This window comes from Thunnus thynnus, chromosome 22 (genome assembly GCF_963924715.1).
Source record: "Thunnus thynnus chromosome 22, fThuThy2.1, whole genome shotgun sequence".
Classification (NCBI taxonomy): domain Eukaryota; kingdom Metazoa; phylum Chordata; class Actinopteri; order Scombriformes; family Scombridae; genus Thunnus; species Thunnus thynnus.
In genome coordinates this window covers 10,433,545-10,461,539 of record NC_089538.1, presented here as the reverse complement: position 1 = coordinate 10,461,539, position 27,995 = coordinate 10,433,545, and the positions used below count along the sequence as shown (strand labels likewise).

General features: G+C 42.4%; 1 protein-coding gene across 1 annotated transcript; it reads right to left on the bottom strand.

The window, feature by feature from the left end:
- adgra3 (adhesion G protein-coupled receptor A3) lies at positions 1-27,742 on the bottom strand. Its single transcript, XM_067579272.1, has 19 exons — positions 26,711-27,742; positions 19,088-19,159; positions 14,060-14,131; positions 10,047-10,118; positions 9,865-9,936; positions 9,505-9,665; positions 8,662-8,875; positions 8,390-8,554; positions 7,569-7,770; positions 7,216-7,365; positions 6,345-6,503; positions 6,090-6,257; positions 5,653-5,860; positions 5,261-5,469; positions 4,717-4,841; positions 4,361-4,484; positions 3,641-3,786; positions 2,550-2,645; positions 1-1,801 (listed from the first exon to the last, which is right to left on the bottom strand). Exons 1-19 carry the CDS (start codon positions 26,914-26,916, stop codon positions 355-357), a joined length of 4,068 nt encoding a protein of 1,355 aa, XP_067435373.1. The 5' UTR covers positions 26,917-27,742; the 3' UTR covers positions 1-354.
- Between the last annotated feature and the right edge of the window lie 253 nt (positions 27,743-27,995).

Sequence of the window (27,995 nt, the reverse complement as noted above, 5' to 3'; positions counted from 1 at the left end):
TTAAATGGAACTTTTTTTATTATTATTATTGTTGGGACAAACTAGAAAATTGGAAAAAAAGCCCCTCAAGGTATGAACAGGGCCACAGCTCAGACCATGCAGTTTCATGTACAGAACTCTCAATTGGAATAAAGGAGTTGGGATTAAAAGTTATAAAAATAGACCATTTACAAAAACATATCTACAAAGACAGTTCAGTGGTAGTTATGTGGGTAAATTTTCCAATTATCATTTTCAAAAGAATCTTTCCAAAAAAAAATGTACAATCCAAAAACAACAACAAAAAAAAAAAGACATTTCACAGTTTGAAGGCGAGAGCATATCACTATGCAGTCTTTGGGACGGAAACTGTCGCTACACAGTAGTTTCATGTTTCCACAAGCCGGTCTTTATACTGGCTGCACTCTCTGAGTTAATTAAAGGCACAGGTTGTCCATTTTCTTTCAGTGTGCCACCGTTCTGAGTGATGAGGTTGAGCCCATATGACTTAGGTTGGGATTCTAGTTCTGTGCTGCTGGGCGGCTTTACAGGACCGGAGTCTTTACTTGAGCTAGACGCCCCAGCGGTAGCCTCCTGCTCAGTCTCCACACTTGCCACCGTCCCATTCCCCACACTGCTGCCACCTCCCTTGTCTGCGTAGCGAGAGCGCCGCGGTAGGCTTGCGCTGTCGCTGCTGTCCTGCTGCAGCTGGCTCTGATGCCTCTCTCTGTAGGCCATGTAAGCGGCCCGTCGGCTATTGCGTGCTGCTATATCGTAATGGTGGTGCCGCCTGTGGGGGGCGCCCTGAACGCTGCCGTCCACGCTGGTGGGCACGTCGTAGGCGTACTCTCGCAACACGGTTAACCGACTTGCCCGGTGCGCCCGTGCTCTGTTTTTGTGATGCCTGCTCGCGTGTCCGTTAGTGGCAGCTGCGGTATTGTTAATGTTGTTCATCGGGCGGAACTGCACCTCAACTGGTGCTACGTGCATTTTAATTTCATTGTCTACTGAATGCTCAGTAAGGCTGTTGTCCAAAACGGCGGCACCGTTAGCAGTCACCGGTGCTGAGACAGACTTGCACTGAGCTGCCTCTGCGTGCAGATTGGTCAGCTTGCTGCCGTGGGCGGAGTTACGCATGCTTGGGGCGCTCTTATTTGTGTAGGAAGAGTCTGCACTGCTGTGGCCACATTTTGCTGACTCCCCATCTGCCTTGTTAGTGGATCCTGCTGTGGATGTCATTGCCACGCCTGGCTGAGGCAGAAGGACATCCTCCTGCGCGGAGTAGGCTCGTCTCCCGGAGCAACAAGTCTGGGACCAATAGCGCCTCATGTCCTGCCTGTTGACACAGTGATGTGCCAATATGAACGCCCCGAGTGCCAATGCAGCCACACCATACAGGCAGGTGAAAGCTAAGTCAAATGGGTGGTCCTGTGATACCGCCATGGCTCCAAACACCCAGAGGGCTACATACAATCCTAACGCCCCTGCCGCGCCCATCAGCTGAGCAGCGAAGGTATGTTCATTCTCCAGAGCTGACAGGGGCACAGCGTGGGGAGCTGACACTATGGAGGAAGAGGCCTCGTGCGGCTGGAGCTGGAGAGTGAGGGGATGGCAGTGGCTGCTGGGACCATCTGGCCCGGCCTCGCTGTTGGCTGAAGCCAGATGCTGCTGCTCTTCGGTCGGCTCCTTCAGCTCGTAACGGCGCTCAGGGTGGCGACGCAACTGGAGCAGGATGCTGAGGAAGTACATGCAGTTCACAAAGAGGATGAATCCCACCGGGCCATAAAAAGCCCCAATACTGGGCTCCCATGCCATCCAGCAACTAGAAAGAGAACAGACAGACAAACCAATTAATCAAATTCTTACATTTCATGCAAGATAAGGATGTAGCTTTTAACATTCTTTAAGAGTAACCTACATCATATCGCACCTCCTAGCAGGAAAATTCAGCTCATTAAAAGAATACCTCATCTTCTCATCTTAATCTATCACCATCACTATTTACTTCACAAACTTAAATGAGTCTTTGAAAAACTTTTGCGCCCAATTTTTACAATAACTGTCCCATTGTATTTAATAACACAGGCTGGATTTGTCTTGCTTGCAAGAAATTAATTAAACTCCAAAGACTTCAGAGAGATATGGGTCCAGATTTCTCAATTAGTTAGCCACAATGCAATCTAAACAGCTGCTGCTGTAGAGAGAGAGGGCGGGGGGGGGGCGGATTCGGGGTGCTCGCTGTAAACTGGCAGCGGTTGCTTGTTGCTTGGATGCACATACCATTAACAGGCCTCTATAATCAGAACTTCAGGGAATAAACTTTTCCTACTCTCATAAAAATATCCATTATTTACCAAAGCAACGCAGTCTGGCCAGTCAATAACAAGCCAATTCCTCCTGAAGACAGAATGTAAAAGATGAAGCCTTGGATGCGTCCTTATTAAAAGCTGTTGTCCAGATAGGATGACGCAGCATTTCCATGAGCACACACACACACACACACACACACAAACACACACACACGCTGAGGCACAGGAACTTTAATAGCTTTCCATTCAGGGACTACTTACTATGGTGCATTGGTCCGGCTGCCGTAGTTTTTGATGTTAGCTGCTGCAGTGATGCCACAGACAATGATGGGTATCCCTCCGCCAATTAAGTAGAACCTTTTGGAGAGAACATACAAAAATGGTTCTGCTTTAATCTTTGTAGGATGTGACAGTGCGCATAAACTACACACAAGTCCAATGGTACATCAGGCCTCTACACTGACACCATGTGGCAATCTCCCCAACACCACTTATAACCAGAGAAAGCCAAGTGACATACATCAAGTCATATCTAAAAATCTAAATTACAAACATGTAAGGATCAAAACACTTATTTTATTACATATAATGTTTTGCTGCACTAGACGCACTGTTTGTGTAAAATAGATCAAGTTAAAAGTAAAAATCCTTTCCTTGCTTTGTCTCGTCTGATCTTCAAGATAAAAAAAGAGAAAGGTATGTATAAGACAAGGCATCACTCACTACAGAAATATGCTCCTATTTTTCAATGCAACAGTTTATACTGACATTACAAACCCTAGTATAGATTTAAATTGTACTTCCATGCTTCCAGACGGATGGAGCTGCAAATATTAAACGATTAGTTGCCAACTGTTAAATTAATTGCCAACTATTTTGATAATTGATTATTTATCATTTTGAGTAATTTTTGTCCAAATTCTTTCATTCCGGCTTCTGCGTTTAAAGACGTCACTTCAAAGTCACAGTGATCGATATTTTTCACCATTTCCTGGACAAAACAGCTAATCGATTAATTGAGAAAATAAGCGTCAGATTAATCAATAATGAAAATAATCCTTAGTTGCAGCCGTACAAACAGCTACAATATGTTGCAACTACTGAAAAGAAAATAGACATGTCATATAGTTGCCTTATTTGCCCGGATTAAATTCTGGTGTTGTGTTTGTTTGCCTCTGCAGACTTCCTATCTAACTCTCGGCAACAAAGTCAATAAGTGTATTTCTCAAAATGTTGAACTATTCCTTTAACAACATTAGAACTGTCATTTGTCAAAATGCAAAAATCCTACATGTACTGGTTTTATAACAGACTGACTTCTCTGTTATACTTTGAGAGCTTCATTGTCATACCTCAACATAGGCCGCGGCGGTGGCGGCGGCTCGTCCAGCTCTTCATAGCGTTTGGCTTTGCGTGTCACTTGCTTGTAAATGTTGCGTGCGGTCACACCCACCCACAGAGCTGTTGCCAGAGTTGAATAGTGCAGCAAAATACCCACCTGGAAGAGATTGCACATTCATCAGAGCAAAAAAAAAAAAGAAACGCAATCAATCTCCTACATCAGAATGATTGAATGCAACCTGTTGTGTTAAATCAAGTTTCACCAATAAAAATAAAAATGATGGAATGCACTACATGGGAGTCTTTTAAATGGCATGATGATCCTTGAGCAATTTCGTATTGAGTATGTCATGATCATCAGCCTGAGTTGAAAAATCACCTTTTGAGATATAGCTTTATGCCAGAGGGGGTTAAATAAATAAATCAGTTATCTGCCAAAATTTTTCATCCAGGTACTTTGTGCAGTGAAAAATGATTAAGTAATGTGTCTCAGTACAACACACCATGAGCAGAGGTGTAAGACTGCCTAAAGCCATGGAAACAATTCACTGTATCTTTCTCTGTATCTTTTACTGTGTTTCTACAAGTTTTACAAGCTGAGTAAACTTACCCAAAGGCAACTTTTTCAACTTTTTTTTCCCTAGAAAACATCTGAAGCACTTGTTCAATTTTAACTGCTGACTATTAAGTTTGGTCGGGGGTGTTGGAGGTGTGTGGAGGTGTATACTCACTGCTTGGCAGACACTTGCGTGACGCGTCTGATTGATGCCACCTACGAAGACCCCGCAGGTGAGGGAGATGTGGAAGCAGAGGTTGACCAACATGTGCCAACACTTACGGCTGACACGGACAGACCTGAAGTCAGAAACACGTCACAGAATTAGCAAAGATATTTAAAAGAAACTGTAATGCATTGTAGTGAGAATATGATGGCCGAGGAGGTAGAGACAATGTAAAAAAAAAAACATTATTATTAAATGCATTAGCCTCGTGATTCCAATGCTATTACGCTATCTAGCCATTACTATATTCCTTTGAACTATGTGCTTCCATTTTGCTTTCAGTGCAAAAAAAAAACCCCTTTTACCTGTGGTGGTAGATGTAGCTGATAATGATAGTGAGCAGGCACAGGAGGAGTATGATAGTGGTGGCATAGATGACTGGATGCAGGGGCTGGATGCTGGGAGAAAAATACTCCACACTGCTGAGGTCCTATAAGAGAAACGAGATAACAAATCCACAGTTAAAATAATATTTTTATGCCATGTCATTATATGTCACCACCCATGAGTTATAATGCTTATAGACAGATTAGTCGGTTAATCAATTATTCAATCGATGGAATAATCTTAATTTACTTACTTAATAAATCAATTGCTTTAAGATTTATTTTTTTTTAATTCTCTGGTTTCAGCTTGTCAAATGTGAATATTTTCTGGTTTCTTTAGTCGTCTGTGATGTAAACTGAATATCTTTGGGTTGTGGGCAAAATATGACACTGGAGGTCAACACTTATTGCATCCTAAGTGCTGCTGATCGCTAGAAAAACATCACCTTACTAACAGCCAAACGTTTCTGCGCCATGCAATAAACATGATCATAAAGAAGAATAACCCGACTACAATTCCCACCATGAGCAGGCCGTAGTTGCCGAGAGAGTTGCAGGATATGGTGGTGAAGTTGTCGTGATGGCCCAGGATGCGGCAGCCGTCGCTCTGCCATCCTCCCTGGCCTCCCACCAGGCTGAAGTTCCAGCAGGCGGACACGGCGTCCGAGCCGCGGGCAAACCGCCTCAGGGTGATGTTAACGGGGGTCCGCAGGACACGCAGGGACATGCCGTCTGATAACACAGACATAAGGTTATAAGAATATATAAATACGAGTTTTGTGTCCTAATTGAGATACATGCTTATTTAGTTCTTGTTGTGCTGTCAAGTTTCCTTCCATTTACGTTTGACAATATTCTCAGATTTCTCAAATCATATTCAAACACTTATGACTATACCAAAACATTAAGACTAACCTATCATGGCCATGATGACAGGGGTGGCCACACTCCTCCTCTTCCCTCCATCAGCCAGTTGAGAGGAGTTGCCGGTGGAGGGAAAAAACTTGCCATTGCGGAAGCCCAGTAGGTGGAGCTTGTAGACCGTGTCGTCCACCTGCCCGGGGAGTGCAGACTGAGTAAAGATAGACTGAGGAAGCTGCAGAGACGCCTCCACTATGGTGCTCTACAGGGATAAAAAGACAATGAAGTAAGAATCTAACTATGATAGATTTTTTACAATACATATCTTGTTATGATCATCTTAAGCATTAATGGATTTTTTTTTTTTTTTAAGGTTGATGAATTGACCTCAAGTATGTGCTTACAAGATGCAATCAGAACAAAAGAACACAATAAAACCTTGACCACAAGACACTGCCAACAAAATGTAATTATCCCTGCTAGGAGCTGACCTTGTGAAGGATGCTGGAGAAAGAGCTGGTAGTGTTGCATTTGAAGGTGAGCTGGCGGTCCTGGCCGGGCGTGCGCTCGGGACTGGGCCTCTGGAACAGCATGCAGGTCATGCCGTTCCAGTCGTTGGCCCTGACGGCGTGGGCCTCCAGTGCTATGTTGGGGGAAGTCTGAGAGGAGAACAGGAACGGTAAAATTTGACTTCTTTAGAAAAAAAAAATAGAGCAATGTGACACAGTGTTGTTAACGGGACTGACCAGGGAGAAGGCCTGTGCTGTGGCGAGACGGTGGACAGCGATCTTCTGAAGGCTGGCGATGATGCGGGAGCAGGCCATGGCCTCGCGCTGAGCCATCCACAGCACCCTCTCGTCAGCCAGCATCAAATTACTGGCCATGCTCACCATCACCTCACCCAGCTAGGAGACAAGAGACACGAGTGAAACATGTGCAGATGAAAAAAAAAATACAGATGTGAAATTCAGTAGTAGTGCCTTGGGGAAAAACAAATCATCATAATTCTCACTTCTGTCGCCCACAAACATCGACTTACTACATATAGCAGCAGCCCAACAGCTCATTTTCTCAATTACTGGAGTGAAAACATAAGTATGACTTACAACATAAAATATGAACGTGTTCACTCAGTGTTTTAAACAGACGCTTGAAGGAGATGCTTGACATGACTCTTGTTGTAGCTGAGAGACTGTTAGAAAAGCCTTTCATGCATGCTGTCATCATATTAAACTTTGATATGCTTTAAAAGTCTAGTGCTCCTTGCTTACAGCGCTTACAACATGTTAGGTGCCGCGTTACTTTAAAAACTTTTCTTGTTGGCCTGCAGCTGTGCTGAAAGTCATGACAAGACATCCTTTCTCATTAAACGAAGTGACAACTAACAGCTGTTGAGCATTAATCTATTTGTCCTTGAATGTGGTAATATGTCAAACGCGTGCATCACATTCTGCTCTGAGCTTAAGCTTGTATACTATGACATTAAAAAGGTTAAAAGACAGTTTGTTAAGCTATTGTTTTCATTCAGATTCTTACTTAAACACTATATAAATAAATGCTTTGTTTGATGTGGGGTTGGAAATGTGAACAAATAACTGCTGCCACAACAGCACTTACATCTTTAAACTTCTCGACAAACTTGCCAAACTTCTCGATCATCTCGGCCACAAAGATAATGTCCATCTTGTCTGAGAAGTTGGCAGCATCGATTGTGTAGACCAAGAGGCGACGAGCACTGGCCACCACATTGCTCTCATTCAGAGGCATCTGGCAGAAAGATACGGAGAGAAAATTAGGCTTGAATGGTCAGATATGCAGCTAAAGACACTGACTTCTCTGATCAAAGTAGAGCGAAAGGATAAGGCAAAGGAGTAAAGGAGTAACTGAAATTCTCACAGCAAAAGGGAAGGACAATAAATAAATAAGCTTCAAAGTCAGAAAAATTACAAGCCGCCCCACCAGACACACACCTGGTTGATGACATAGAGAAATCTAGTGACATCTTTTTGGAAGTGGCAGCGGGAGTAATCTTCCTCCGCCCACAGTCCCTCGCGATCACAGTAGCGCCATGCCTGCTGCTCTTCCCCGGAGCTGCCTGAGTAGGTGCCTGCGCTTGATGGCAGTCTGTTGCAGGGGAGGTACGCTCTGATCCCTGCCAGGGTACGCGGCCACCTGGAAAGCAACCGAATAAATCACAATCCAGCTGTTTCCGTTCCTGATTAGCTGACACATGCGATGTCCTTATTTCCTCCTGACTTTGTGTCATGTGAGCCGTAATGTGTGTGGAGCAGTAACATCACCCTGTTCGACGCTGTGACACTGCTCGGTAGTGCCCTTATTTGACCACAAGGTGGCGGTGCTTGCTAAACAAAATAGCTACGGCGTCACAGCCGGAAAACATTTCATCACACATTCAAATATTGGTTCATACTTATAAAATATATTCACTTTCCAAGCACAAATCTATGTTCACCTTAAAGTATATGGCAAATGAGAAGGTCAGGAATATTTTAAGAGTTAAAACCACTGTTTACTATTTATGAATAAACATGCAGTGCTGTTTGCTGATGTAATTTGTTTTTCTAAATTGCTTAGTGTGCCACTTTTAGGTAGAAGGATAAGCTGATTATAGAAATTATTGGGTGAAATGGTTGGAACTGTGTGTTAGCCCAAAAATGTGTTATTGGTTTAATCTGACAACCATTTTATATATTTTGTAGATAGCAGAGATCATGCATTCCACTGGTGTGAAGTGAGCAGCTGTGTCTGGTTATGCATGATGTGCACTAACCTGAACTCTCCCTTGTTGTTAGAGACACGTTCGGGAGCGCAGTACTTGGCTGAACTCTCCAACACCACGATGTGGACGGTCCTTGTGGTGTTGCCCCTGCTCGTCCTGACCCGGCACTCCCAGTTCCCAGTAAAACCGGGCTGGATGTTTGAGATTGTCAAAGCGCTGATGGAAAGAAAACATGAAGAAGAAAGTGTTTTCATTTCACTCTGTCTCACTGATCAGATTGACCCTAGATAAGCTCTCATAAGCGTGAATGTAAGTGGTGATACCTCGCGATCAGGGAGCAGTTCTGCACCATGCGTTTCTCGATGAAGATGCCTTGGGCGGCGTCTGGCTTGACCATACGGCCGTTCTGGTACCACAGCACCTGCATGTCCTCCGCTACAAAGGAAGCCTGACACTGGAAAGGCAGGCTGTCCCCCTGAAAGACGACCTGATGCTGGGATGGAGTCAGCTTGAAGGAGGGCAGCTCAAGCGGTGCATCTAAGGGGAACCAGACAGAAAAAAGGAGTCATATAATTGAAGTAAAATAATTGTTGTTTTCAATATTTACATTTTACCTTTTTGTATCACTCTCAGCACTTTTCTGGACACAAAGAAACTTCAACAGTGCCTTGAATTGAGGCTACTTAAGTGCTATTTGTCATTCATGTCAGGCCACCGGCTCCTGCTAGATCTGTGCCACGTATTTCATAATCCCCCACTGTGATGAGTGCCAAACTGATAAGACATGAGCAAGTACAAACAAAGGCAGCACTGGCCCGGGCAGCCCTTCTCTTATATCCCGTGTCATTGCACAAGCCCCTGTTCCCCAAACACCGGCCTCACTGATAGCAAAACAGAGAAATTAAAGAGACAGTGTGCCGTTTAGACTATACAATCTGCTTAACATGACTTATTTCAAGCTTTCAAAATGTCAGCGACGGGACAAACGACGCATCAGATAGTGTCGCCGAAATGATGAATGATTTTTAAGTGTTAGAACTACTGCCGCTCTGAGAATAAAGTTAACTGCAAAGATGCTTGTGTTACAGCATTTGAGATTTCTGTGCTTATGTATGCAGTTTTTTTTTTTTAATTGTTTAGGTGTGTGTGTGTGTGTGTGTCCCTACCACAGGTGAGGAGCTCTGGCCTGATGGAGGTGATGAGCTGGCCCTGGAGGGACTGGGGGTAGGAGCACTTGGTGTTCTTGACCACAATGCCCTTTTCTTTGATCCAACGCAGCAGCCACAGAAGGTTGCAGTCACACAGCAGGTAAGGTGTCTGGAACTCCCTGGAGACGTATAGAAACACACATACACACACATACAGACAGAGGATGGTGGGTTAAGGGATGGGTCACAGGCAGATATCATATTGGAGTGACAAACAGGTGTCTCTGATGGAAAAAAACTATTTTTGTTGCCATAATTTACTTCGGTTTGCCTGTCATTTCAGTGCATAGCAACATGCTGACTGGTCATCATACTTACAGTGACTTCAGAGACGCCAGGCTGTCAAAAGTCCCCTGAGCCAATGAAGAGAACATGTTCCCTGAAAGGTTTCTGAAAAGATTTTTAAAAAAAAATAAACGATCATTTCTCCCAGTAGATTATTAACTTACGAGTATACTGATGCCTATTTTATCACACAATATAAAACACTAATAACTTACAGTCTGATCAGACTCGTGAGGCCCTTGAAGATGTCGACGTTGAGACAGCCGATGCTGTTGTTGGACAAGTCTCTGTAACGAACGCAGAAAAAAAGAAGTTTCTGGTTTATTTCTTCCATATTTCAGAAATAATTCAACGTGACAGCCACAGTGGTCTAAAAGACCAACAATTAGCCAGCTGAATTAGGGCTGGGAATGTTTTACAACAAGGAAAGCCATGAAAAATGTGATCGCCTCATGAGAAAAATGGGAAAACGGGGAAATGTTTAAGACGCAGAGAGGAGAAAAAAAGGAAAAAAAAGAAAAGAAAAGTAGGGTTGTTGTGTTTTTTTTTTTTCAAAAGCCAAGTTTAACAGAGGCAGGTTGAGGCAAAGAGCCCAAAAATTTCAGCTGACAGGTTTACAACTTTCAAGGTGATTTCAGATAATGTCTGTGTGGGCCTCCAGGGGGAACCTACACATCAAAGGCAGAGTAACACACTGGGAGGTGATTAATCGCCTGTGATTAATGTCAAACACGTCAAAAGTGTGTGTTTCTCCTCTGGATGTGACCTGACATGACGTCTCTGGCAAACATCAGATGGAAGTGTCTGAGACTCCTGACGCCTTTTCGGGAGGAATCGCAGACTGTTCCGCCGTCTAACTGATCCGGCCTCTTGTGAATTACAGCCAGTGTGCAAACATTTAGAAACGGCTGCAAAGAGGAGGTTCTAGATCAACTGTACTCCCCCTGTCTGCTGATATACATTGACATGACTTTTCCACAGGCTATTGTCAAAGTTCTCCAAGGCCAAGAATGATAAAAAATTACAATAAAACAAACAAAAAAAACCCTTCGCTCAAGGTCCACTTACTAACCTAAATAGATTTGATAAGTTATCAAACAAGGTCACTATCTGACAATCAAAATGAGCATGATAACGTAATAAATTGAAATTCCCAGAGAGATAACATTTGAAGCAACCAGTCACAGTGACTAAGGTTCAAAGTCAAAGCACCTTGACAGCAGCTCTGATACATATTCCTCTGTGAGTTATCCAATCACTGAAAGGTGCTAAGTAAAAGAAACTAGAGCAGGGAAGAAAAGGCGGATCATTACTTCATCCCGCCAGCTAAACTGTATCCTGAGGTGCTCGAGGAACGCAACACTGACACGGTGATACCTGGAAAATGACTGTCAGGCGTATGCTAACATCCGAGCATTTATGTAATTATTGGTGTTGGTCCTTAAGGTACCAGCTGGGGAATTTTACTGTGTGAGGTTATTAGTTCCACTTGGAAGAGAAGAAAAAAGGCGTCTTTCGCAGGCTTGTCAATTTGTGCGAGCATTGTGTGTCAGGGGAAGGATAACACAGTAGAAGAGGAGGGAGGGGTGGGAGGTGTGGGGGGGGGGCTTCCCTAGATGAAGGCAGACTTTCATCTCACTTTATCGCCTGGATTCAAATACTCAAGTTACAGTAATAGAAGAAGAGATAGAAGAGTTAAGACAAGATGATGAATACTGTTATTACTTTCATTCATTTTATCACTAGGCACTGCGCTAACATATAACATCATTTATCACAAACAAAGCAAAAAACCACATATGACTGATTTCTTTTGCTATGGACCTAAATGTCTCAACTGTCATTCTGTTTTTTCCTCTTAGGCTCGGCGGACTAGTATTCATAACCGAAGACGCATCATCACACCATTCGGCCACAGGCATGTAGCAAATTAACAGCGTGGAGGACTGTTTTCAGTGCAGCGGTTCAGTTGCTGTGAACGATACGGGGGAGTAGAAATAAAAATAGCCCGATGTGATTAGGCTCGAGTAGGGGGGCTGTTCAGCTGTCGGTGGAATGCGGAGTAAAAAGGGGGTTGAGGCGAGAGGAATCCATATGGGTCTGTGTGTGCTGTACAGTGTCAGAGAAAGGATGTTTGCTTGCAACAGTGTGTCTGAAAGTGTGGAAATTGGGAATAGAAAATAATCCTGATGACGTTATAGTGATTTCATCAGGATCAGTGTAGGTTCAAAGCTTAAAATAAATCAGAGAGCCTGCATTAAAAACTCTAAGTTTGCAGTGAAGAAGTGGAAATTTAAGAGGCACTAAAAGTCAGGGATATCTCGGCCTCTTCTGCTTCTATTGGGACCGCTGTTTGGGAACCCTGATGTGATCAATATGTACATATGTGCAAAAGTGTAAATACTTTGGCTCGAGTAGCCTTTGCATGCAAAATAACTTACAGATACAACTTTCCCTAAACTGTGTTGACACAAAAGCTGTTTGCCAATTCATCAATAACGCTAATGTCTGATGTGTTGGACGCTGTTTATCCAAACGTGTGCAGCCGTCTTTTTTTTAAAATGTCCCCGTCACCGCTCTGTGACAAAACAGATTAGATAAATAGGCCCCTCCAAATGGCACGTCTCGAAGTGAGAGGAAATCTAATTAGGCAATAATGGGGGCGATACTGTTTAGAAGGGAGTCAGAGAAGGACAGAGAGAAAGGTAGGAGGATTCTGTGCCCAAAGGTATGTTGTATAATATCACAGGGGGAAAAAAAAAGGATTTTTATGTATTCCTTGCTGCCAATTAACTCCACTCCAGTTTTCCTAAAACTGAAGAAAAAAAAGTAGGGTGGATGTGTAGCTGCAGATGCCAAACCTTGATGTAGGGCTTCTGTGTTTACATTCCCAGGGTCCAGCACTACTTCATCGTCTCCTCCGCTCTTCTTCTCTTTTCTCCCCTCCCTTTCGCAGTCGACTGAGCGACTACCACCCTTTGAAATTAACTCAGACGAGTGGTGGGGCCAATTAAACTTTGTTACCCTCAGGCGAAACCAAACTCTACTCTGGAACATGCATTTCCACGTGCGGTTGCGGATCACTCTGCGATAAGGGGAGCCTTTTTTTTTTCCTGACTATCTTGCGTTGGGGGGGGGGGTAAAGACGTTAATATGCAGAAGACATATAGGCAGGCGTGAGTCCATCTGAGTGTGGTATGAATATGCAACACGCGGGAGGGGGATATGAGGCGGGGTGTGAGCCGAGGAGCTGACTGCTTTCCTGTCTTGCTCTTATTGCACTGCAGCAGCAGCAGCAGCCAAGCTCAAGTTTGTGTTGGCAGCGTGCGGGTACTGTCGGATGATTCCAATTCGTGCTGTGTTCTTGCTCTCGCTCTCATATTCAAAGAGAAAACACACACAACTATACACTGACATACGCAGTCTCTGACCTCCCACACACGCACCACATATCCCAGATGTATTCCTAACTAGATGCGTCTATTTTCTGCGTATCAAAATTATCTTTACGTGATATTCATAGACACCCCCCACACACAGACGCTTTTTATATCCCCGCTCTCGCCCTCTTTTTTTTTTTTTGTGAGTGTGTGAAAGTATAGAAGGCCTCACGCTGTCTGCAGTGGTCTCTGGCACGAGGCCAGACAAAACAAGGCAGTAGGAATAGACTACTGCTTGACCATACTCCCTCATGGACACTGGATACACACTAGACCTGCTGGAACACGCACAGCACATTGCAAATATAGATAAAAAAACAACAGCTGCTGCGAGCACAATATACGCAATCAAGAGTCATTGCTGAAAGCTTTAAAATAGTCCAAAACCCTATTATATATAGAACTTACACATATAGACTGCACATGCCAAACACAACACTGACTGTAAAGGAAGTTGTAGGTGCTTTGGATCTGTCAATTATTTTTACAAAAGCACAAAAGTTCAACAAATTTAAAATACCAAAAGAAAACAGCTTGAACCACATTTCAAATTCAAAATCACAAATTTAAACAAAAAGGCGTCTCTTCACTCACACGATTCATGAACCACTATTCTAACATGATAAATGAATTAGAGCAAGCACTCCAAACTGGCCTGCTACTAACAAAAAGATGAAATTTGGATGTTTTGGTTGCAATACACCTCAGTAAAGGGGAAGGGTGAATGTATACAGACACTTGCAGAAACCACAGTAAAGAAACAGTGAAGCTGCAGAACCACTACTCACAGTCTTTTGAGCGCCGGCAATCCAAGGAACGATCCTGGTTCGATACGACTGATCATGTTACTCCGCAGGTCCCTGTAAAAAAAAAAAAAAAAAAAACAGAAAAAAAGAATTTTATGTTAAGAGAAATCAATGCTGCAACAAAACTAAATGTAACAGGATGTACAGGCTAAGATTCTTGCTTTGCATTAGTTGGCAATTTTTTTTTTTGCCATCTTCCCTTCTTTAAAAAGTTCTCTAGCATTCTGCTGACCTTTTTCATCCGGAGCGACTCACAATTAGCGGGTAAAAGTTATGAGATGTGAGCAGATAGGGGTTCATTACTGTGTGCAGACTGGACCTTGAATATTCCAGTTTATAGAAATCCACTGGGCTACAGTGCCATCTTTTAACATTTCAGTATGTGAGCATTAGCATCATGGCAAGTAAAAGGGGCAAGTAAGGACTTGCATTACCATCCATGTAACCTAATGATTCACAATCACTGCCACCTATAATAATGAGGTTTTAATATACACAGTAGACATTTCTTTTTTATCCAGTTGGAACAACCAGACCTCCACCAAGCTCACCCACCCATCATTACAACATACTGACAACCTGTCCCTTAAAGGGCTTTTTAAGGGTCAGGTTGCCCCCCCTTAGAACTCCCTCCCTGAGATTCAAAGGCTTGCGGTCACAGAATTCCTGCAGTGCTCACCTGTGCTGGCACTGCCTAGTCACTCATTACAGTGGAGGTTCAGGAGGCTTTCTAGTCACCACCTGAACCCACACAAAGGGCCTCTGGGTAACTCGGCCTGTTTGATGTCAAAGAGCTGTCATCTGAAGGTGGGTAGGTGGCCACAGATAAGTCATAGACAAAAAAATCTATTGCTTGTTAAAGCTTTTGATGTGAGCTACAAGAACTGGCTTCCCTGTGCGGGAGTGTTGAGAGAAAAATGAGAAGGCAGGATAAAGAAATCAAAAACACTATGATAGCCAGTTAGAGAGCCAGTTTTTAGAGTGTGTACCGGGTCCAAAAACGGTCGAGTCTACTAATTTGCTTGTTGCTGAAGCTAATCCGCTTTCATGTAAACTTTGCTCGGAGTTGTTACAGGTCACAGAGAGCAGGACACACACACTATCAGCCCACCTCTCCTGACTCCCGAGTCCAGAATGCAACAGACTGATGAGTCAAACGAAAAGCTCTCCTGCTCCGGTTTGACTCACTGCTCATATGTGCGAGTCACGAAATTAGCAGAACAGAAAACAATGCCACTATGAATACTGCTGATTTGCTGACATATTGTCCAGCATGACTGTTTTATGTTCTCCAGACATTGGGGATTTGACTTTGCTGAATTTAAAGTTTTAATGTTTGAATTACGTGACTTTGGATGAAAGTGTGCAAGACGTTTTGTTCTTCTAAGGCTTCACTTTCTCTTTCTAGCTTAGCTTAATAGCTTCAGAAACCTTTATTAAAGCATTGCCAGTTGTTATACTGAATGATATCTGCAGGTAGTCTTCACAGTTGTAATATCAGTCACACATAAACCTGCGAGTAACCACTACTAATGATAAGAACTCTGTAGTTCTGATAGTGGAATACTTGTGGATAAAATACGGAGAGTCAAAGAGAACCAGCCCGTGCTTAACCACCCAGAACTGCACTTCAGATTCCAGAGACCGCTGACCACACATGACCTGGCATCTTTTAAATCTATTTGCAGGAAAGAAATGCCAGGTTTTCACTACATGCTTAAATTGAAATAGCTGGCTGAGTATTCGTAAGTGTTTTCCAGAACTCTTCTTTAACTGGCCCCAAACTGCAGGGTGGTTTTTGCAAGCTGCTGAAATCTTTGCAGGGGCACAAAGGCAGTCTTCTTCATTTTTAAAAGACACATGTAACACATTTAAGATTAACAGAGCTCCACATCGTTTTTATGGTGTTAAATAAGGCTCCGGTTCAACAGGATGACGGATGGGTCCTTTTTAAATGGGTAATAATCCTTACAGAACTCATAAAAAGATGCCCTTCTCAATTGTGTTCAATGTAAAACTTATCTTAAAGCAAGATTATGTATCTATGTAGTAGCATTTCAAGATTCTCCAGTCATAATGCCAACTAAAAGACATTATTTGGCAATCTGACTGAGTCAATGTGTTCATTTCTTATTTTATTTTTGGGATAAAACCATTGGAATGGTTAAACAAACTAAAACATAGTGTTATAACAGCTTAAATGGGAAAGAGACATTACATCAGTGAACTAACATGCAAGTTTGGACACACCTTCCCATTCCCTTGAATGAGAAAGTGTGTCTAAACTTTTGACTGGTACTTTATTTCAGTTACACAGCAATATCTGGTTAAAGTTTGTTTGGTAACATTAGCAACCACAAGTTTCTGGTCATACCAGACCAAGTAAGGTTGTAGCGACAAAACCACTGAGTGTGATGGTGTATTTTATAGGTTAAGAATTCAACTTGTAAAAAGTGTAAAAAGAAGACTGTTAAAAAAAAAAAAAAAGAGTTACAGGCTGGCTTTAATCTCACTAGTAAAGCAAATTTAAGATTTGTCAGCAGTTTGTTGTTTATAAGAAATATGACTCCTTTCACACTTTTTTTTTTTCCATCTCAGCCTAACTTTATATTTTTGATTAACCTTGTTACATACCTCTTCCATACATATTGTGCCGTTCCTGAATAGACAACAATCAGTTCTATAGAAAACACTCAACACTAGAGCTGTTATCCTTTCTCTGTTTTCCACAATAAGCATTCCTCCACAGCAGCGGATTTAGTGAGGAATTAGCATGTGACGGTTGCCTAGCTTGGCTCCTATTTCTATGAGCAGAGTGATAATGGGGGATTCTGTGTGGCTTATTTCCAAGCAGGGACACCTTTGGCCCCCGACAAACACAGCGGTCTCCACAGTTACTTTGCAATTTCACGCAGAGTGCCGGATAGGCGTAATCGATTCTCTACCCCTCTCTGGCACTCACAGCCAGCTGCTGTCTCAGTGTTCGCGACTGGATATCGACAGTCCAAATGAGGGAGAGTTTCTTTGTGGACTAAGGGGGGGTGGTGGGGGGGGAGGAAAAAAAAGCTGTGAAGGCAGGAGGAAGGAGGGGTGAAAGGCAAGATGGAGAGCCTCAGCGTATTCAAAAAGACTCATGCGGGATGTTTTTTTTCTCTCTCTCTCTCTCTTATAGAGTTTGAGGAGAAAAGAAGGGGAGTGTGATGGAAGGTGGGAGGGATGGTATATAGGAACATTTTGGAGAGGGGAGAGGCTTCAGCATGCAGAGTGTGTGTGTGTGTGTGTGTGTGGGAATCGTATTGCTGACACCTCTGGCCTTGGCTTGGCCTCATTACAATGACAAAGCAAGCAAGCCATCCTTGCTTCACTGGTTGAGAGTGGACGGGAGTGGGGTGGGGCCTTTGAGGCACAATGGGAGCTGCATTTGGAGGTAAACTTGCCTGTGGATTGATGCAACGACAGGCAGAACACAGTTTACAACCAAATCGGCTGGCCACTCACAGACAAAAGCACGCAAATGCCTTAAAGGCTTTCTTGGTGGAGGAAGATCAAAGCTTTTTTTTTTTTTTTTTTTTTTTTTTTTTTTTTTTTACACATTCAGCAGAGACTCCTGTTTATCCTCTAGGCTTGAGCTTTAAAAACTAACATCTGACCCAATTCAAGAGCCCACAAGGACATCGCCTGCAAATCCCTGAACAATCTAGAAGAGCATGAATGTCTTATTAATATGGGAGTCAAATCAAAGACGGGCATGCGGTCAAACTTTGAAAGTGTGGCCATACAAAGCTGAATTACAGTTAAATTCTGTATTTGTCATGCATGTTTAACGATGCTTCATGCCAAATTTGAAAGACTGAATCAACACCCTTTATGAGAAGACATCAGCATTTATTTAATATGACCCAGAAAAACAGGGTGTCTGGAAAGAAGTCTAAAATCAACAAGCATCCGTAATCTGTGGTATCAGACATCTGGGAACATATTTGAATCTATATCTTGTACTACACTTGGCCGGTACAGTACGGCCTTATATACCTTCTAGATTTCTTGTCTTTTTAGGCAGACGGGGAAGAATAACAAGGGAAACATGCCCTTAGAATTCCATATCAATGCAGACATGTGTTATTGTAGCCTTGGGTAAAAGCACAGCCATTAATGGTCTGGTTATTTTATCTGCATGAAGTCATTCCACAGTGATAAATCACCCATGGCCCATATGTGCGGGCCCAGAGCCATTTTCTTGAAATCTCTGTGGGAAGGAAACACGGGTGATGACATTCCTATCTCTAAAGTCAGAGTCACATGGCATGAGAGGCATCTCTCTGTAGTTCAACAAATCAGAGAACATACGCGGATATACCAATAAATGTCTTAACCAGTCATTATTAACTCATTTCCGTTTTCATCGTAGTTTCCCTCATTAGGTTCTCCTTCCAAATACTGTACACGGCCTGTGTTAAATACTACTATTACTCTATCTTGTGGGCGGCAAAGAGGTCGCCATACTCAGCTGTATGTTGAGTATGTCACCAGGCAGACAACAACCAACCCTAGGGGCTATACCTATAATTAGCCTTTTCTAGTGCCATCTCCAGTCTTCCATCACAGACTGATATTCTTAACTGAGGCAGAGTGCTGTGCGGATGCCTTCTCGTTTTCTATGACCTGGATGTTCCACTGGCGTGAAGCCAACGTGTGTTGTACAGACCTCCTACTCCACGAGCCAAAGCTTCATTTGACAAGTGATTGATAAGTCCTGCTAATGCACTGGTACTGTAGATCTTACTTGAAGTACAGAGCTACCATTGTAAAGTCCGCCGGCAGGGATGAAAATAGCTTTGCAAGTAAATGATAAGGACTTTTTAAAGCCAACATTATTTCCTCTATTAGTACATCCAATCATATATTTAAAAAGGTATGTTAAAATGCATTCAAAACAGTGACAAAGACAAGAGTTGACTGTAAACATTGATACATTTCTACCACTAGCAGAAAAAATACATATATACTTACAATTTTTCCAATGTAGACAATCCAAAGAAGGATCCATTTCTCAGTTCTCGAATCTTATTGTTGTTTAAAATTCTGTGGAGGGAAAAAATAAAGTAATAATATTAATGCAAAGCAAAAGAAAAGAGCTAGTGAAGCTGATTTTAGTGATCTTAACATGTTTATGTCTGCTGTGTAATTAACGGTGTGTAATTTTATATTTACTCCATTACACAGTGCTGGCAGCTGAGCAGGTTCTGTCAAATCATCACACTAAGTCCAATTTAATATGGACCTTCATTAAATGTTTGGCAGTGACAACAATTTTTATATAGAAAACCAACCTCAACGCTCAAAACATCAGCGAGGAATGTGTGTTAATTAAATTGGGGAAGCGAATTCAAAAGAATCGAGTGTCTTTTTCAACGAGTGGAACCCTGCCACACCGCTACTTGTTGACAGATAACAATATTAAGTCTCACTCTTTGTCCTCTAGCCACACTTAGCTTTCAGTCACAGAATGTTCCCTGCCACCAGGAAGAGATCAGAAGGAAAACCAGTTGAAATTCAGCCAAGTGTTTTCTTTCATGTTAAATTGGCAGCATCTGAATGCTCTTGAGTCAGGTAGCAAAATGAGATCAAGAGAGATGTTTCTGTGAAGCCTCTTTGACTTTAAACAGGTACAGTGTATCATAATGTCATCTGTAGATTAGCAGCATCATGATACATTTGCAGATCCCCCCCACCACACACCTCAAACATTAAGTAAATGCTTATGCAACAATAACATCCTTTTAGGTCATATTAAATGTAGCCATTAAGTGGCACAAAATTAAAACCTTTAATTGAAACTCAAAGTGTAACTCCTAGGAAAAAAGTGCTATGTACAGATAATTATCAGTCATATAAACCACTAACACTAGATTAAATGCAATGCCATACAACGCAACAAGTGCACACAATGCAAAAAATTACCCAAATAAATAAATCAGTATTCCTTACACACTGTACTCCTTTAATCTAAATTTAAACCGTCAGGTCCAAGTTGCTTAATTACTTCCTTCCTGCTTAATAAACCAGATTTTATTACCCAGTTTATTCCCTGTGCATAGTTTAAGCTGATTCACTGCAAACAAAGTTGCACAGTAAAGCTCCACTTGCTATCCCCGTGTCCCTGAGAGTTCCCCCGTCTTTCTACTCTAACTCTTCCCAAAAGGGTCTGAGAACTCGCAGAAAAACCCCGAGCAGAGACCGGCGGTTAGCATATGTTTCTGGCCAGCAGGGAGGGGATGTGGTGGGTGACATGCTAGTGGCACCCACAACCTGGGGCCAGATTGGAGTCATTATGGGGTGTTGAGAGGGGTTGTTTTATTACAGGGTTGGACAGCGGAGGCTCATTGGAGATTTGCTGCTTGGCTCCTTGCCTCTAAGGGAGAGCGCTCACACAAACAGTTCCTGTGTTTCACCCCTTTGCAGGCTTTTTGAGTGCTGGAATGGCAGATGTTAAAGCACGGTGATGCTCATGACTGCAAATTCTATCACTGCCTGTGCACACATGATCTGATGGTATAGACAGAAATGCTGAGCCTTCTGAGATATGGTCATAAAACTCAAAAACACCTTAAGATAGAATGGTAGTAGCAGTAAATACCAGGTTGGGGAGGCTCAAAATGCAGAAATTAAGGTAGAATCTTCAGTTTATCACAAATTCAAAAGGCAGCTACAGTTTAGTAGTAGTATTTGTCATGTTTAATACTGGTCTGATAACCAACCTTTTTTTTTTATGGCACCATAAACCAATTTCACCATAAACCAACTACTTAATGACAGGTCACAAATCATAATAACATTAGAAAAGAAAGAATGGTCCCAATATTGACCAGAGTACAGAAGAAGTTATTTGAGGTTAGATACAGTGCGAACAGCCCTTTTTATCTTCACAGAGAAATTGTATAATTAGGTTTACAGAGTAGATTATGAATTCAACACAACACGTCTTGGGAATCATTCAAGTCTAGCTGCATAAATACACATTTCTAGCCTCGTGACTCTGCGGGTCGTCAAAATAAATCGGTGAAAGAAAGTTCTCCTGAGAGTCATGAGCCCTTTTTCTTGCCCTCTTTCCATCCCTCCCTTCTTTGCATGCTTACCCTCCTTCACTAGCCCTGTCCCTCCCTCCCTCCCTCCCTCCCTCTTTCCTTCCCTCCTTCCCCATGACAGGAGTGTGACCTCGGCATGTTGGAAACTGCTTTGGCTGCAAAACTAGGTCTTCTTTACACCACTGTGTTGGTGAGAGAGACAAAATACTGCCTATTAAACAAGTACTAATATTTTCTGCTGGTTGAGATATATACCAGTCAAATATTTGGAAACACCTTCCCCATTCCCTTGAATAAGAAAGTGTGTCCAAACTTTTGACTGGTACTGTATGTGTGAGTAGAATATCAGGGTGTATACTATAGTTGTTACATCCTGTTGTGTAACTGCACAAATTGCCACGCATGTCTATTAGTCAAATAGAGATATTGACATTGTATCCGTGTGTATACAGGCTTTATTTGCATACATCAAAGCCTCAAATCTGTATGGAGATCACGGCTATTTAACAGCGAGTGTCTCCACCACCCTCAGGACGTCTGTAGCTAGACGGTCTGCTTCCTTACTGTCTGTCTCTGAACTCCGGCCTGAGGTCTATGGAATTTCTTTGGGCTGGGCCTCAAACGATGGAGGAGTGGAGTCTCCCTTATCTTGATGCATAGATAAGACCTGCTTGAGTTCAAGCCAGGAACAAGCTGCAGGGGGATCCTACCAAATCTCACATCCTGTCCCCAGATACAAATGCTATAAATCTCGACGACATTTATGGAAAGCCATCTCTGGAACCAGAATTTCTACTCTGAGTCACGGGGAAGAATATAAAATGCATTGGCCTACATTTCATCTCGCCTTCAGCGTGAATAAATTTGACACTTTTGAAGGTAGGCCCGGGTTCTTTTTCACTTAGGAAAACACACCTTCAAAAAGTATACGATTCTAGCTGTAGGCAACAACATTAACCAGAGATGAACTAAAAATGGCTAACCACTACACAAGCCCCTCACAGGCACATAGCGTTTTAAGGACAAAGCCAACTGGTTCTCTCTCAACACTTTCTTTATGCTCAGTGGGCTTTAAGACAAAGAACTCCCAGGAGCGCAGAGCTGCAACTCTTTAAGGACTTTTCAAATAAGTTTCAGGCTGCAGTTGAGCTCATAAAACCTGTCTAGAGTGACTTACTCTGAATATACTGAATGGAAAAATGAACCTCAGCTCAGGTGGAAAAGGGAACTGGTCCAATGGTCAACGTGCTGCGGCTCGCCAAGGTAATTCTTGTGGTTATCCAACACTTTCTAGTTCCACAAATCATCCAAGTATGAAGATTTATGTTTTTTTATTTGGGTTTATTTAGAGAAAGGGCACCAAAGAGTAGAAAAAAGGGGTTTTGCTTTACAGGAGATACACTGGGGTAATATTTAGTCATGTAAAATGAATGTATTTGTGTTAAGGAAAGATGAAAAGGGGACCAGTCAAACTAGCTCTCTTTACCCCTTCATTCTCATAAGTCAAAGCCCTTCCAATATCCTCTTTAAATATCCAACAGGCCAACTTATAGCTCTCTGGGCTGAATGGAAAAATGATCCACCATGCAAACACCAGGATAAAAGCAGATGAGCAGTAAATGAACACAGACGAGAAGACATCGCTCAGACTTAGCCCATGTCTATGTACTAAACTGAACTGCTTGTCTGGGATTAACTGAGGCTTGGGGCAACCTGGCAGAGTCAAAGCTCAACAGGTCTGTGAAATGACAGGCTGAGAACTAGACTAAACGCGCAGCTGTCAGTGCCTCCGCCTTTGAGATTTTCGCTCTCTTCTGCAAACACTTCTGAACTACTATGAAAAACGCAGGAACATTCCTTTAGACCAATGGCTTGCCCGGAAAGTAACAAAAACAAATCCTCTTAGGATATGAATGCACAGCAGGCACCTGTGTTCTAGTTAAACAAGCACTTCAATGGCTCCCGGCATGATATATAGTAGCGTTGAGGATTACAAACGAATGAAATGATTGACATCAGAACTGATCACGCATTCCAAACTGATGTGTCTGACTTTATTATCATCTTTAACATTTTTAAGATCTGAAATCATTTTTTTAAGATCTGAAAACTACTACACAGCTCTGACCCGAGGGGAGTGAAGTTTCACAGAAACCAGATGAGAATGTAACCCTAACTCCCAGTTTGCGCCGCTGTGAAACACGACAGTTTACTGCACTCCGATGTGTCATCAAACCGAGCAAGCTTTTCCTGCAGCGAGGGGAGGAAATCCCTGCTTTCTTCCTGTCATTAATCCTGCACTGTTCTGTGGAAGCCAAAACCAGGTGCGCTTATTTGAACTGTCCAACCCAGGTGCTCCTGTGAATGGATCCTGATTACACTAAACAAGCCCTGTAAAGAAATATGAGCTGGGTGAGTACAGAAAGCTTAAATATAGTCAGTTCCTGTCTGCACAGGTATGTAGGCTCAAACTTAAACAGGTACACAGAAATAGAAACTCATGTGCACACCCGTACATACTATTCACACAACCTTAATTATCCTCTAGTGTCAGGCAAAGGTTGAATTCAAGCCCTTGTATTTTAGCCAGGTCCTACACTGACATGGGAGGACAGGCCAGCTGTAAACACATTTGTGTCATTTCCTCTCGGATTACTTAGGCATGCGGTATTATTTGGAGCGCACAAACGCGGGGAATGCATCACTCATTTTTTTTCTCTACAGGGAGGCATTCAAGAGCTGAACTGCACTGGATAACTACATGCATTCAATATCAAGGTATACTAATACTACCAGCGACTACCTAAGTCTGGAAAAATGATAGGTGCTTAACTGCTCATGTACAGGCATGGTTAAAATAAAAAGACAAGGTAGGAAGAGATCTGGTTGTTCTTGCCCATATTTGTGGTTAGTCTTCTGGCATGTAGTTAAACCAATTATCCCAGTGGTTCAATAAGTTCAGCACAGCCTGAAGACTCGTTCAGAAAATTCTCAATGTGTGCTTGTGGATTTTTTTTTTTGGTTCTCTGAAAAGCCTGGATTAAAATGTGCACATATTAGAATCCAGACCCCTGAAGAGGAAAAACAGGAAATCTTAAGTACAAAAGGAGGGGGATAAGTATGATGAATGGAATTGTTCTGTAATCACAACTAACTTATATTGGCCAGTTCCCCTTGTGGAGGACAGATCTGTTGTTTTTCCTACAATGGATGAAAACAAATGTCCACAAATACAAAAGTGCAGCCTGGAAGGGATCCCTGAGAATTGTACAGCTTGGCATCCGTGCTCCCTAATTACATCTTTCTTCTTCTGTGGAGGCCATCCTCCATATTGCAGCGCTTAAGCTCAATGCTAAATCACGAGGAACCTGACTCAGCCTCCGATCCATCACTGTCAGAAGGAGATGACAGAGTCCAAGCTCGCTGGACATACAGATATAGAGAACAGCAGGGCTGGAAGAGGGCCCACTCGCCACTTCACTGTGACTTTACAACAGTTCATAGATAAAATGGATTGGCATATTTTAAATTCTATACATATCTGAGAGGACGCTGGGATGATTATGGCCCACAGAGAAGAAAGTTGTAGGGATATGAATAGAAAAGCTGCCACAATATCGGATTTGTACATGTGTATTTATGAGTTTAAACCATTTTTGACAATAAATCCCATCTACTTTGTCATTAGCATTGGCTGATTTCAGCATAATGCGGTGGTGGTCAGCTCCAACATTTGAGATTTCAGCGTCAGCCATCAAATACAAGCCACCTCACCACAGCTAAGTGTTGAAGCTTATGTGGAAGTTCCTTATGATGCGTTTCTAATGGCTGCTTGACACTTTTAAAGTAAAAGAATAAATCCATTTTGAAAAAGACATACTGGGAAGACAGTGAGGAAGACCTGCAACATCTCTTCAGGCTATCATTCCAAGTTGAATAGTCGCCATGTGTTTGACCAACCTCAGCTTCACCACACTGGCCTAATTCAGGTTTGTTTTTTTTTGGCTCCAATAACTCACAAAACGCCTGCAAAAGCAACCCAAACTCCAAGCTTAACAATGTTCCCTCAGAAAAATTGATATCACAGACACTGTGGTCATGTTTTCTACAGCTTACAGCAATGCAATCAAAGAGAGTTGGCAGGTTCACATTTCAACACATTCACTTGCCATTACATTTTCCAAACCGCGTCTGCATTTCGATGCTACAATGGTATGACTGTGACCAAAAATAAGACTAGACAGTTCTCACTTCTGGATTACCTTACTCAAGCACATTTCAAATATCTACAAGTGTATTTCCATACAGTCCTGAATTGATTACAAACCAACATGGCTGCATGAATGGTAGATATTAAACTCTAATAACCTATGACGTGTTGGAAACCACATGTACATTACTTTGAAGCAAACATACAGAAATGCTCTTCTAACTCCTAATGTACCAGCAAATCCTACTCCCTTCCTTTCCCTCCTTGGAGTCTATTATTTTCTTTCTAGTCCTGCACCCTGCCCTGGTATTCTCATATTTCCCCCCATCGCTCACCACCACCACAAAGCACAAGTGCTCTGGACGCACAAGCTTTGAATTTCTTTTTGCTAGTTTTTGTTCACGTCATTTGTTCTGTTCTGTCAAGCACTGTGTGGTAAACCAACATCAAGACTGCTCTTTTATTAAATCTGGTTTGACTTGAAATTAAGTAACCCTAATAACACAAAGGCCTGCAGAAAAATATCTAATGACCTCAATCCATGAGCAGGATTATAAAGGGAAATACACTTGTGCACAATGACTTGTGTGTCTCATCCTTTCTGGATGTAAAAGGCCACATAAAGACAAACAAACGTAACAATAAAACTGATAGCTGATGCATATACAAGTATAATTCTTGTCCTCTTAAAAAAAACAAAAGGGGGTAGAATATTAGGCTTACTGAGGTGTGTTGTCAGTATAAAAATACTCCAAATTAGAGTGTGTATTTCAGGGCAGAGGAAAAAACACTAGGTTTTTTTTCACAGCTCTACATTTAGGCTATTAAAATACCTTGGAGATGTGGTAAGACAAGTGAATAGCTCTTGCGTGTGAGCCCTGACTGAGTAGCCAAAACATCTTCCTGTGTGTGTGTGTGTGAATCACTACAGTTACAGGCGGACAGGCGGTTACTGTTACACAGGGTTTACATTTACACCATTACAGTATGCAGCTGTGAAAGAGTGATGTATGGCTGACAAGGAAAGGACACAAGTATAGCTTAAGAGAACTACTTATCATGCCACATTTATCTTGTGAAAGAGGAACAGGATACCTGATTCAGAATTTTCCCTTTAATTAGGAATATGGTGGACAAAAAAAAACATGCTCAGGTCCACATAGTGAGAACAAATTTACAATTTAGAAGTAGGCAATGCAGAGAATATTGGAAAAAAGAGTGTTGTGAAAGAATAATAAAACTTCCAAGATCCAAACTTTAGTGTAAAACTGCTTTTTGTCATTAGTTTACAGAATCAGTGGTGCGGTGAATGTTAAAAGGCATCTCCTGTATACTCACAGTGTGACTGTCCTGTTAGGGAAGGAATCCGGGGGTAACAACTGATGGAGCCCCATGTTGCTGCACACCACTTTCCTATCGGCTGGCAGGCTCTTCCCAGAGCTTTTCGAGCGTTCATCATATGATTTGCAATCAGATGATATCGCAGAGCCTCCGCCGCCGCTGAGCAGCAAAATCACAAACAACTGCAACACATCCACCCTCATTTTCACGCACGACTAGAAAAGCACTGCAGCATTTGGCAAAGAGAAGAATAGATTGGTTTTAATAACGCCAGACGGGCTGTTGATACGGAGTTAGCTTTGTTATAAAAAGGTGACCGGAAAGCCGGGCCCTGTTAAAGAGAAAAATGAGACATTTGCCAGTATTTTGTTTGGCTCAAGTGAGCCTTCCTCCTCCATTTCTCGCAAGGCTTTTCCCTTCGCTCGGCGGTATTCAGTCCGACTGTTCTTCTTTGTTTGCCAAACGACTCATTTATAATTCCTTTTCCATGCTGGCGAGGTGTTCATTTCCTCCAACTCTGCTAATCCCGAAAAATTCAAAAGCTGCGTATGCTCGCTGGTTGCTAAATAACTTGTCCAGTTGTTGGGAGGTTTTCTTTGTTGGCCATAGCGTGGGTCCAAGTCAGAGGGTCTTTCCCACGGCAGGCGGCTGCAGTCATCCCGGGTAACCCGCACTAACTTCAGGAACTCTCACTTAAGTTTCCTCTGAGCTTCAGACTGAACCCAACAACAGCGAGGAACGTTTTCCTTCTCACTCTAAAGGCACAAATTACTCATGAAAAAAAAACCCACACACACAAAAAGAGGAGCAAGCGACAACAACAGCTCCTTTCAGCTCAAAGTGTGTTGTAAATCTTCAAAAAAACTAAACAAATTACTCGACATTACGTCACAAAAAGTATCCAAAGTGGTTGTTTTGTCTCTTTTTTTAGTCCTCCTGTGTCTTTGTAAAGTATTCAAAGCAAGTTCCATTGAGAGAAGTCCTATCTCTTCCCATGATCCTGCCCCAGGCTCCACTCTCGTCAAGTCCCATGAAATGCAAACCATATCCGGTCTGCATTTCAAAAAAAAGGAAAAATAAATCCTAAACAAATGCATTTTTGGTCTTCAAAAGTTTGTATACGGTTATTGCACTGATGTAGACCTTCTTCTCCAGTTGTGGAACGGAAGTACATTTCGTCAAGTACTGTGATATTGTACACTTTTGAGGTACTTTACACGAGTACAGCGCACTTCCGTACTATTTTATACTTGCGCTTTACTACATTTAAGAGGCAACTGTT

Bases quoted from the DNA above. Each gene is read 5' to 3' on its own strand.
- adgra3 (XM_067579272.1), bottom strand. From the start codon at position 26,916: ATGAGGGTGGATGTGTTGCAGTTGTTTGTGATTTTGCTGCTCAGCGGC. The intron at 7,771-8,389 runs GTTAGTGCACAT...GTTGCTTTCCAG, and splicing joins AACAACAAGGGAGAGTTCAG to GTGGCCGCGTACCCTGGCAG. The intron at 5,861-6,089 runs GTCAGCTCCTAG...TTATCCCTGTAG, and splicing joins TCTCCAGCATCCTTCACAAG to AGCACCATAGTGGAGGCGTC.